We start from the raw sequence: 12,545 nt of genomic DNA on the forward strand, positions 1-12,545 counted from the left end.
GGACATTTTGTAAATGTATTAGTTACTTTTATGTATTATATGTAAGAACTTAATTTGGATAATTTGTTTAAAAACTTTTATTCTGACAAAACACAAAATCTTATTTATTCTGCTTTCAGATGATGTATAAATATTTCAAAAAATTAAACCTGTATTATGACTGATTTTTGGTCAATGACCTCAATTTCTGAATAGTTTCAACCTAATTTTAGGTAAAATGTGGATAAACCCATGTTCTAAGATAAAATTTGTATTAAAAAGTTAACCCAGATGTTGAGTTTTCCGTGTGTTACCCAAATTTGGGTTTGATTGTTGAAACCCAACATTTTTATAGTGTACGAAGAAAACAAATAATTTTTCTCAAAATTGTAATGTAACATAAGGCATTGCAAAGCCAAAATGTTACAAATGATATAAATGTGTGTGTATTTTCTAGAATACAACTCTGTATAAATCTACTGTATTGTGTTTGTGTGGTCAGATGAAGTCTGCGGCAGCTGGTGATGAAGGACTCTTCACTGAGAGCTACTGTAACATCTGCAATGCTCAGCTGATCTCTGAGTCCCAGCGCGTGGCACACTATGAGGTGAGAAATCACCACACACACACACACACACACACGTCTATGTTACTATAAGGGGACTGTCGGTCTATACTGGCCAAGAGGGGACCAGGCTTTCTGCTCATTTTAATGAAACAAAAATCACATTAAAAAAATTACTTTTAAGGTCTTTTCTCTAAAATTAAAATGTACTTTTAAGCTTTTTTCATAATATAACTAAAAATAAGTTTTTAATAAAAAAAAAAAAAAAAAACATATGCCAAGTGGGGACCTGAAGCTCTGGGTGATGCCTACCTATCCTACAGGGGACCTTAATGGACTGCATAGACACACAGACTGCTGGAACACAATCTGACTAATTTACATTCTAAACTCTAAAACTTTAAACATTTATAAATTATTAATTATTCTAATAGTAACCTTAAATGCTAACACTATTTTTTTTACCTGCAAATACAGAAATCAACATTTGAAGTGGATCGTAAAAGTATAGGTGTTATTCAATAGCTTTATGACAACTTTGATGAAAGGTTTTGATCCATTTCAGATGTTGATTACTGTATTTTAGACTTGAAATTAACACACACATATATACATATTTCTATAATTTTCTGTAGCATGTCAACTTGAAATATCAACTTACATTTCCAAACATTATTTTTTAAAAGATTAACCCTTGTGGAAATGACCATATAACACACACACACACACACACACACACACACACACACACACACACACACACTTATGGCTGGGCGATATGATAAAAAAATCTTATCCTGATAGCGATATTTATCACGATGTAGTACCATTTCTGTAAATTCAATCAATGAATAGTCTAAATATACAGTCAAGCCCAAAATTATTCATACACCAAGAAAAATCTGACAAAGTTTTGTTTAAATACAAATAAAAGCTGAGAATAGTTTTTTTTCCTTTATGATGCCACTTGTACATCATCTTATTATCTTTTGGGAAAAGTCTGTGTCATTTCCAGTCAAAAAAAAAAAAACTTGTAGGTTGGATTAACTTTCACAATCAAGTCAGAATTTGCCAGGGGTATGAATCATTTCGGGTTTGACTGTGTATATATTCTGGACCTGCACATGTAAAGAACTATTTCTTTTTACATTTAAAAGTATGTATATACTCAGACACGTGCTCATATAAAATATGTGATCCTATTTTTCCCTTTATTTAGAACTGCAGGGCAAATGTTTGATTAAGAATGTATTGTATGCATGATAAAATATAAAACACTCTTCAAAAACAAATAATTACAGGACCAACATTATTTTTTTTTTTACTTTCATTAGCTGTTATTCATTATCCTGCATCCCTGTAATTATGTATAATATTGTGCTCATATAAATGATGTACGGTATTTTACACTCACCGGCCACTTTATTAGGTACAACTTATTAGTAACAGTTTAGACCACTTTTGCCTTCAGAACTACCTTAATCCTTCATGGCATAGATTCAACAATGTACTGGAAAAATTCCTCAGAGATTTTGGTCCATATTGACATGATTGCATCACGCAGTTGCTGCAGATTTGTTGGCTGTACATCCATGATCCGAATCTCCCGTTCCCGTTGAGTGCTGGTGACTGAGTCATTTGAGTACATTGAACTCATTGTCATGTTCAAGAAACAAGTCTGAGATTATTTGCACTTGTTGACATGGTGCATTATCCTGCTGGAAGTAGCCATGAGAAGATGGGTACACTGTGGTCATAAAGAGATGGACATGGTCAGCATTAATACTCAGGTAGGCTGTGGCATTGACACCATGCTCAATTGGTACTAATGGTCCCAAAGTGTGCCAATAAAATACCCCCGACAATTACACCACTATCACCAGCCTGAACCGTTGGCACAAGGCAGGATGGATCCATGCTCAGTTGTGTTGAGGGGTTTTTGAGTTACTGTTGCCTTTCTATCAGCAGGAACCAGTCTGCCCATTATCCTCTGACCTCTGGCATAAAGGCATTTGCACCACCAGAACTGCCATTCACAGAATATTTTATCTTTTTTCCCATTCTCAATAAACCCTAGAGATAGTTGTGCATGAAAATCCCAGTAGATCAGCAGTTTCTGAAATACTCAGACAAGCACATTTGGCACCAACAACCATGTCAGATTCAAAGTCACTTACTTCCCCATTCTGATGCTCAGTTTGAACTGCAGCCGATCATCTTGACCATGTCTACATGCCTAAATCCATTGAGTTGCTGCCAGGTGATTGGCTGGTTAGAAATTTACGTTAACGAGCAGTTGGACAGGTGTACCTAATAAAGTGGCCGGTTACATATACAGTATAAATGAAAGAGTATAATATAAAATGATAGTTTATTTTTTTATGGTCATAATGCAAAGCCAAATACACACACACACACACACACACACACACACACACACATGCACACACACACGCACACACACATGCACACACACACACACAGACCCACACAGAGAGAGAGAGAGAGAGAGAGAGAGAGAGAGAGAGAGAGAGAGAGAGAGAGAGAGAGAGAGAGAGAGAGAGAGAGAGAGACCAGTGACACACATTAAGTTAAAAGCAGTCATCTCATCAATTGATCATCAGGGATGTAATAATCATTTGTAACCTAAATGCTTCTCTCATGCATCTTTCAGTCGGTGCTTTTAAAGTCGTAATGCAGTGCACCTTTCCTCAGACCCGCAACCCTTTCATAAGTAACCCAATGATTGAGCATTAAATAATCATCGTCCTGCATTATTTACATCTCTCACGTACGTTTCCCCAGTACGCAATCACTAGATTAATGAGCGCACTAATGAGGACAAACTCCTTCGCACAGAATCAGTGTAGCTGAGGGAGCGAGTCTGTTCAACAGGATCATTTGGCCAGATTGGTTTACTAAGAGAAGAGTGTGTGTTATATTCGGTGTTAGCGTAACACTTCAGCTCTTCTGTCATTGATCCCTCATCTGGTGTACATGCTCTCAGGTGTCGCAGTGTGAAGTTGCTCTCCTTAATTGAGTGTGAATCAAGGCTGGATTCACCTGTATTTCTTTTATTTTAATTTTATTTCATTTTTTAATTGAATTGTTTTGGCAGTCAGACAGAGGAACGGACAATACAAACAGCTGTTTCTCAACACTATTATTTGAAGTGAAATGATATGAGGGTTTTGTTCTGAATAATCAAGACATGTTTTATTAACTGTATTAAATAAGCAAAAAAAGCTATATATATATATATATATATATATATATATATATATATATATATATATATATATATATATATATATATATATATATATATATATGGTATTATGAGCAATATATCACGAGTAGCAGTGCAATTTAGCTATATTAAGGCACTGGTGGGAGGCATTTGTTGCCTTAGTGTCCTAACAGTGACGATATACAGCCACATATAAAAAAAAAGTGTAAAAAAAAAAAAAAGAAAATCAAACATGGAGAGTCTAAAAACCTCTAAAAGAGGAACTATACTTTATTCCACCATTCATTCACATCTGCAGCTGATGTCAGAACAGCAGAAAATGTTGCCAGTTCACAAACGTCACTTTAGAGCTAGTATTTGAATGATTCTCTAGCGTAATGTCTAAAATGATGACAAAACAGGTGATTTTGCTGACATTTTAAGACTATAAGGCTGAACGGCATGAAATGCCATCAATATACAGAGATTTCCCAGTATTTCTTAGTTGCAATCAAGATTTCACAATAATCAACCCCGAAAAAGCCAGAGCAAAGCAAACACTGCCAGATTACTATGGTATAAATACAACACTACAACATACAAAAGAGAAATATCGACTCAGAATGTCACTTGCCTGATTTATAATGATTTGTTCAGCTGTAATTCGAAACTTACGCTGAGATAATGTGGTTGTTCTCACCAAGGACTTATGCGTTCTCTGTCGCCATCTTGTGGCGGAACGTCAACCGTCACTTTCTTTGGACTGCTCAGACAGGCTGATGGTGGCCGATGTACTGAATCTGATGCTCTGAAATTATAAATATTTTAAAATAATCACTATCTTTATAAATAAACCGTACAGTTGCAATCTAAACAACTACATTCTTAACTAAAAAAGCCTCAAAAGTACATTATGTTGTCCAACAGCTGCATTATTTTTTCAAACTGTAGAGTATCCTCTGTTTGTTGCTGTATGTGGGCGAAGTAATACACAAAGGTAAAAGGTGAAGAGGCGGTACAAGTGCTGTTACTTGCAGAATATGCCACGGCTATCAGCCAATCAGATTCAAGAACCAGACAGAACTGGTGGTGGTGCAGTGGGTGGCATGATCGCCTCACAGCAAGAAGGTTGCTGGTTTGAGCCCCGGCTGGGTCAATTGGCATTTCTGTGTGGAGTTTGCATGTTCTTCCTGTGTTCGCGTGGGTTTCCTCCGGGTGCTCCGGTTTCCCCCAAAGACATGTGCTATAGGGGAATTGAAAAACCAAAATTTTATCATAGTGTATGTGTGTGAATGAGTGTGTATGGAAGTTTCCCAGTATACTGGGTTGCAGCTGGAAGGGCATCCGTTGTGTATGCTGGATAAGTTGGTGGTTCATTCCGCTGTGTTGACCCCTGATAAATAAAGAGACTAAGCCAAAGCAAATTGAATGAATGAATGAATGAATGAATGAATTGGAATATTTAATTACTGTTTCTTCAATGAAACAGATGATGAGAAGGGGATTGTAATGTGTTTTCTTAATGATTTCATAAGTCTAAATATTATTATTATTATCATTAGTAGTAGTAGTAGTAGTTTTATTTCAATAACCTAAAATGTATTAACTGCCAAATAGCAATGACAGGGGTGGGCAAACTCGGTCCTGGAGGGCCGGTGTCCTGCACAGTTTAGCTCAAACTCTAATCAAACACACCTGCTTATAGATTTCTAGTGATCTTGCAGATACTGATTAGCTTGTTCAGGTGTGTTTGATTAGTGTTGGAGCTAAACTGTGCAGGACACCGGCCCTCCAGGACCGAGTTTGCCCACCCCTGAATTAGAACATCACAATATTCACAATATTGGTCAACTTTTTTTTTTAAATAACTTTGATAAAAATAACAACTGACGTATCACTCACTACTTACCTCATAAAATAAATACACCACAAATATTTCCTGTGTCCTAAAAGCCTACTGTGTTTTCTGGCTGGATGATGTGGTCACTGTGACCTGTTCATTTCAGGCCTTAAATCCAGCGTCTATTTCTCTGGAGAGAGAGAGAGAGAGAGAGAGAGAGAGAGAGAGAGAGAGAGAGAAACAGAGACAGAGAGAGAGAGAGATGTTGTGTGTGATAACAGTAGTCTGCCATTCTCCGAACTCTCTCACCTGTCACTGCCACTTTAATGGACTTCCTGATATCTTACAGCTTTTTCCTCTCTCAATTCCTCATGCTGGATATGAGCATATTCTGAGCGATCGCTGACCGATAGGAGCTAAAAGCTTGAGTTTAGTGTCTCCTTTCAGTCTTTCAGCTGCCCTTCATCATCCCTATTGGACACTTCTGTTTTTCCCCCTGCAGCATTATTTCTGTTTTTTTTTTTATATATATATTTTTTTGGGGGGATTTTCTCCTTCAATGGAAAGGAAAGTGTAGAGTATTGACAGGAAACCATGGGGAGCAGAGAGAGGGGAAGGATCGGCATAGGACCAAGAGACGGGAATCAAACTCGGGTCACCGTGAGCACCAGAGTGCATGTGTCGACGCACCAACCACTACACCACTGGTGCCGACAGCATTATTTCTGTTTTGACCTGATTTATTTGTCTGCCATAAAAAATAAAAATACATACACAGTATCACATATATGCACTTATAGCTGAGACATTCATACATAAGTTCTGTCTGGTTATCGAATCAGAATTGGCTGATAGCCATGCAATATTTCTGTAATAACAGCACTCCTACAGCCTCTTCACCCTTGCGTATTACTCTGTATTTGAGTGACAACAGATCAATAAACTCACTACAATTTGACAAATATTGCAGCTGTTGGACAACATAATGTACTTTTAAGGCTTTTTCAGGTGAGGATGTAGTTGTTAAGATTGCAACTATGCAGTATATTTATAAGGACAGTGCCTATTTTAAATATTTATAATTTTGGAGATTTGGTTCGCCCATCATACTGAGCAAAGTCTGTTGATGTTCCGCTACAAGATGGCGACAGAGACCGCATAATAAGTCCTTAGAGGAGAAAACACAGCGTAAATTGCAAACCATGGCTGATCAAACCATTGTGACATTCTGAGTCAATATCTCTCTTTTGTATGTTATGTTGTATTTATACCATAGTAATCTGTTAGTGTTAATTATTGTGATATCACGATTGCAACAGAGAAATACTGGGAAATGTCTCTCGACTGATGGGATTTCATGCTGTTCAGCCTTATAATCTTAAAATATGAGCAAAATCACCTGTTTTGTCATCACTTTAGACATTACGCTAAAAAAATCTTTCAAATACTAGCTCTAAAGTGACGTTGGTCAATGAGCAACGATTTCTGCTGTTCTGATGTCAGCTGCAGATGTGAATTAATGGCAGAAGAAAGTAGTTCCTCGTAAAAAAAAATATAAAAAATTGAGACTCTCCGTGGTTTGATTTTCTTTTTTATATACAAGATTATGCTGAGGAACTGTTGTATGAACGCAATATCACACTCATAGTAGTGTAATATGGCTGTATATCGTCACTACAGCCATATCACACTGCTACTCGATATTGCTCATATATTATTAGTGTAACTAAATTGAGACTAAATCACGACGAGATTTCTCGTCTCGTGAAGTGTCTCATCACACCCCTAATATATTTAATAAATAAATTATAAATTTATAAATTATAAATATTATTATTATTATTAAACATTATATGATAGTATTTATGTACGTATTAGGTGTTCTTTTAGATTTTTTTATTAAAATGTTATTTAAAAACACATAAATCTTCTTTAAAAACTTGTCTTACAGACCATTTTTCACTGAAATAAATCAAAAATTAAAAGTCATTTAATACGCACTAATAAAAGAGTTCATTAAAGCAGTATTTATGAACCTATAAAATTGCAGAGACATATAAATAAGATTAAAAACAGTACATCATAAAAAATACACTCTGATTTTCACAATAATTTTAAGTTATAGCATTTAATCATAGTAAATATTTATATGTAAACTCAATTTTTCGGTATCCTCAAGCAATATTTATCATATACATTTTATCATATTGGGCGACGCTGTGGCACAGCCTTGGCTGGGTCAGTTGGTGTTTCTGTGTGGAGTTCGCATGTTCTCCCCGCGTTCATGTGGGTTTCCTCCGGGTGCTAAAGGTGAATTGGGTAAGCTAAATTGTACATAGTGTATGTGTGTGAATGAGAGTGTATGGATGTTTCCGAGTGATGGGTTGTAGCTGGAGGGCCATCCGCTGCGTAAAACATGTGCTGGATAAGTTGGCGGTTTATTCCACTGTGGCAACCCCAGATTAATAAAGGGACTAAGCCGAAAAGAAAATGAATATAATAGAATTTTCTATCATATGAAATATTTTTTTAAAATATGAAAATCAATTATATTAGCAGTATAATCATTTTTACACAGAATAAATTGTCCTTTATACAGGGAATGATATAACTGTCACTATATTGCAGAGGAGGTCACAGTACTCAGTGTTCCTCATACCTCCAAAAAGTTAGCCTTTGAAGAGCAGAGCAGAATCTCAACCACTTTCAGACACATTTCTATCTCCAAAAGTACGTCCTGTACTGTACTGTCACGGCGCTCTGCAGTACTGCCACTGCGAAATGTAAAACCATTTAAAGACTCCAAATCTCAGTATTTTACTAGCAGTACCGTTAGTCTCTTAAAGGCTCTGTCTGGCTGTGGCTTTGGCCCCTTTAGTCTTTAGCTCACTCTGTGTGTGTCAATGGCCTCTTTCATTGAGCTCTTTAAAGTCTGACGGCTTCACAGACAACACACACTCTATACTCTCTATACAGAGAGTATATCTCTATATCTCACTAAAAAAACTGAGCCCAGCTGAGTCTATCAGAGACATTAACTTGCTTATTCACTCTCTAGGTGATTCACAGTATTTGTTTTCATATTTATCAAGAGTGTTTTTATTTATCAAGAGAGTTTTTACATAGAGTTGTCAGAGCAGAAATGATTTAAAGACATACCTGTAAATAAACAGAAAACCACATTCTACTCTTTCATTCATTCCTTTTCTTTTCGGCTTAGCCCCTTTATTAATCTGGGGTTGCCACAGCGGAATGAACCGCCAACTTACCCAGCATATCTTTTATGCAGCGAATGCCCTTCCAGCTGCAACACATCACCGGGAAACACCCATACACTCTCATTCACACATATACACCACAAACAATTTAGCTTACCCAATTTACCTATACCGCACTTTGGACTTGTGGGGGAAACCGGAGCACCTCACATTCTACTCAACATTTTAATTAAATATTAATGTTAAGTATCTATAAGTACAGCGGCTCAGAGGTTAGCACTGTTGCCACACAGCAAGAAGGTTGCTGGTTCGAGTCCCAGCTGGACCAGTTGGCATTTATGTGTGGAGGTTGCATGTTCTCCCTGTGTTTGCATGGGTTTCCCTACAGTCCAAACACATGCAGTACAGGTGAATTGGGTAGGCTAAATTGGCCGTAGTGTGTGAATTTGAAAGTGTATGAGTGTTTCCCAGTACTGGGTTGTGGATTGGAAGGGTATCTGCTGCATAAAGCTTACGCGGGAATAGTTGGCGGTTCATCCCGCTGTGGCAAATAAATAAAGGACTAAGATGAAGGAAAATAAATGAATGTATAAGTACTGTAAGTATATACTTCATATACAGTTGAAGTATAACTCATTTCTAATAACTGATTTATTTTATCTTTGCCATGATGACAGTAAATAATATTTGACTAGATATTTTTCAAGACACTTCTATACAGCTTAAAGTGACATTTAAAGGCTTAACTAGGTTAATTAGGTTAACTAGGCAGGTTACGATAATTAGGCAAGTTACTGTATAACGATGGTTTGTTCTGTAGAAATATAGCTTAAAGGGGTTAATAATTTTGACTTTAAAATGGATTTAAAAAAATTAAAAACAGCTTTGATTCTAACCGAAATAAAATAAATAAGACTTTCTCCAGAAGAAAAAAATATTATCAGACATAATGTGAAAATTTCCTTGCTCTGTTGAACATCATTTGGGAAATATTTAAAAAAGAAAAAAAAATTCAAAGGGGAGCTAATAATTCTGACTTTAACTGTATGTACAACACTTAGCATAAATGAGCAGTGTTGGGGGTAATGCATTACAAATACAGGCTGATTTATACTTCTGCGTCGAGTGATCGGCATGACCCACGGCACCTGCCTTGTGTGTAGCCATGCATTTATACTTCTGTGTGCTGTTTGTGTTGCTCTGCAATAACACTTCTGCAACGCTAGCTTGCAGTAAGTTATGCCCCTCTGTGTCGAGTTTCTTCAAAAGTGTTTTGTTTTTTCTGAACGCTACCTTGTTTACAATGAGTTGAAACAACACAATTTCTAAGTTTTCTTAAAGTCAACTTAATTGTTTTATGTTCAATCCACATAAATTTGTAAACACGGTTAAGTTAACTTAATTAATTTGTGTTGGGACAACATGAAGGAATTGTGTGGAATCCAGCATTTATACCAGTGTTTGACACAATGTTGGGTAAGTAAAAGCCCGCATGTTTTAGAGTGTTAAAAAATAAACCTAAGCAACAGCACAAAGTGACTATTTAATTTTAGCTCACTTTTATAAGACATTTTTAGTTTTAGTTTAGTACGTGACGTTATTACATTAGAAAACATATACATATGTGCAAATACTAAAATATACAGCTTACAAATCATGCGCTATAGTAAAAAAATGGTATTATTTACTTTGAAATCTGCCCAATAAACATAATAAATGTGAAAAAAGTAAACTTTTCTAGCTTTAGTTTTCATTTAAGCTGAAACTGTAGCAAATGTGTTTGTTTTTTGTTTTTTTTTTGCAAAAACAAAATATTGGTATAAGCATGTTTTTAAGTCTGGGAGCTGTGAGATCAAGCCTGCTTTATTTTATTTATATATTAGAGAGTGATCTAAAATATAGAGCTTTAATATTTTAGCCTGGGTGCTTTAAAGAGGATACATTTCAGCTATCTTTCTGAGAGGGATTTAGCGTTTTGACAGACTGTCAGCACAGTAAAACCTGTCTGGGAACTTTCAAGCTTTAAACTCACCCTCTTTGCTGTTAAGCATCACTACTCCTGTGACAAATTCAAAATAAAAATAAATAAATAAATACATAAATAAAATCTCTAACCTTCAAGACGTTTTGGTTTGAGAGTGCTAAAAGTTTTCTTTCCTTCATTTATTACTTTTTAAATAACATTAAAAATCCATTTTGGTTCCTCTCAAGCCTAATAGCATTCTGTAGATGCTGATGTTTTTAATAACCAGCGGTTCATTGCAGTTCATTTCATGAAATTTGTTCAATTATTCAATCGTGTCTGACAGTAAATTAAACTACAGATTCAGTACAGACTGGAGGACAGTTTTATTAACATTTCTTAAGTATATTAATAATTCAAACTATATATTTCAAACTGATTTTTTGACATCCTTAGAAAATCTGAAAAATCATTTATCATAGACCAGCTAGAAACCATGCAAACCAGCTATTACCTGCTGAGATAAAAATAACAGAAGAAAAACATAACATTAATATAAAATTAAATAATAAAATTGAATAACAAAATTGATAAAAGCTCAAAAATATAACTGTAATAAAATAATTCATGTATTCATTCATTTGGCTTATTCCCTTGTTTATCAGTGGTTGCCACAGTGAAATGAACCGCCAACTATTCTGGCAAATCTCAGACCCATAGCCTGGTGAAAGGGGTGGTTGTTTTTTTCTCAAAAAAATGACCTTTTTGAAGTTATTTGCCTCATTTTCTATGTAATTGTAAAGTTTTAATTTACATGAACACAGGGAGAACATGCAAACTCCACACACAAATGCTAGTAATAATTTTAAAAATACAATACGATGCACAAATGCACATAAAATGTCTAAAATGTATCTCAAATTAAATATGAAAATAAAAGCTCATTAAAAAAACTATATTAGCATAATTAACACTGAAATAACACTGGACATTCATCTCATCTTACTTGAACTCTTCAGGGGTCTCGATCTACAATACATCAGCGTTTTTATCTTAGCTTTTTTCCCCCTGAACCAGCAGAACTCACCTGCAATCTGTTCCGAGACTAAACCTTTATTAATCACTTGCTTAATGCCCACAGATGCTCATTTTCCAGTTTTAATACCAAACATATTGCATATTACATTACAAATTCAAGCTATTCATCTTAAACCCCGCGGTGATTAACAATCTACGGCTGTGCTTCAAAACAGTGAGCTGCTCCCTATTTAGGCAGGGACCTGAGACAATGTGAACATTTTAAAGTAGACAGAGAAATAAATCTCTTCACAGAAAACAAACATGCGATTTGGTTTACAGCTGAGTTTGCCTTTAGATGGTTTTATTTGGATGTACTTTATTCTGTTTATTACATGGCTACCTGTCACAAAAAATTAAATTAGAAACAAAGTATTGTTCTGATCCATATTAGTTTATTAATTATTAAATTAAATGCAAAGCTGACAGAAAACAAAACAAAACTGAAGGAGTATACACTAACCTGCGCATTATTCAGCCACAAGATGTCGCTGAAGCTAAACTGACAGAATAATGCATATGCTTACCTACTTCTTATTCATTCACAAGACGACACCATACAATCAAAAACAGTTAAACAGTAAAGTGACAGTCAAGATGATACATATGAATGTGAATGTCAGGTGGATTTGAACATATTCACTTATGGTCAAGGTGATTCGGTGTTCCCGGAT

The 12,545-nt window shown here is 35.5% G+C and overlaps 1 protein-coding gene across 1 annotated transcript in view; it reads left to right on the forward strand.

Moving 5' to 3' along the window:
• Nucleotides 1-12,545, forward strand: part of zgc:171482 (zinc finger protein) — a 193,498-nt gene that overhangs the window by 54,249 nt on the left and 126,704 nt on the right. The window contains exon 2 of the mRNA XM_056471557.1: nt 482-586. Within this exon, the coding sequence (XP_056327532.1) occupies nt 482-586 (105 nt within the window). The remainder of the gene's footprint in view (nt 1-481; nt 587-12,545) is intronic.

This window comes from Danio aesculapii, chromosome 13, assembly GCF_903798145.1.
Source record: "Danio aesculapii chromosome 13, fDanAes4.1, whole genome shotgun sequence".
Taxonomy (NCBI): Eukaryota; Metazoa; Chordata; class Actinopteri; order Cypriniformes; family Danionidae; genus Danio; species Danio aesculapii.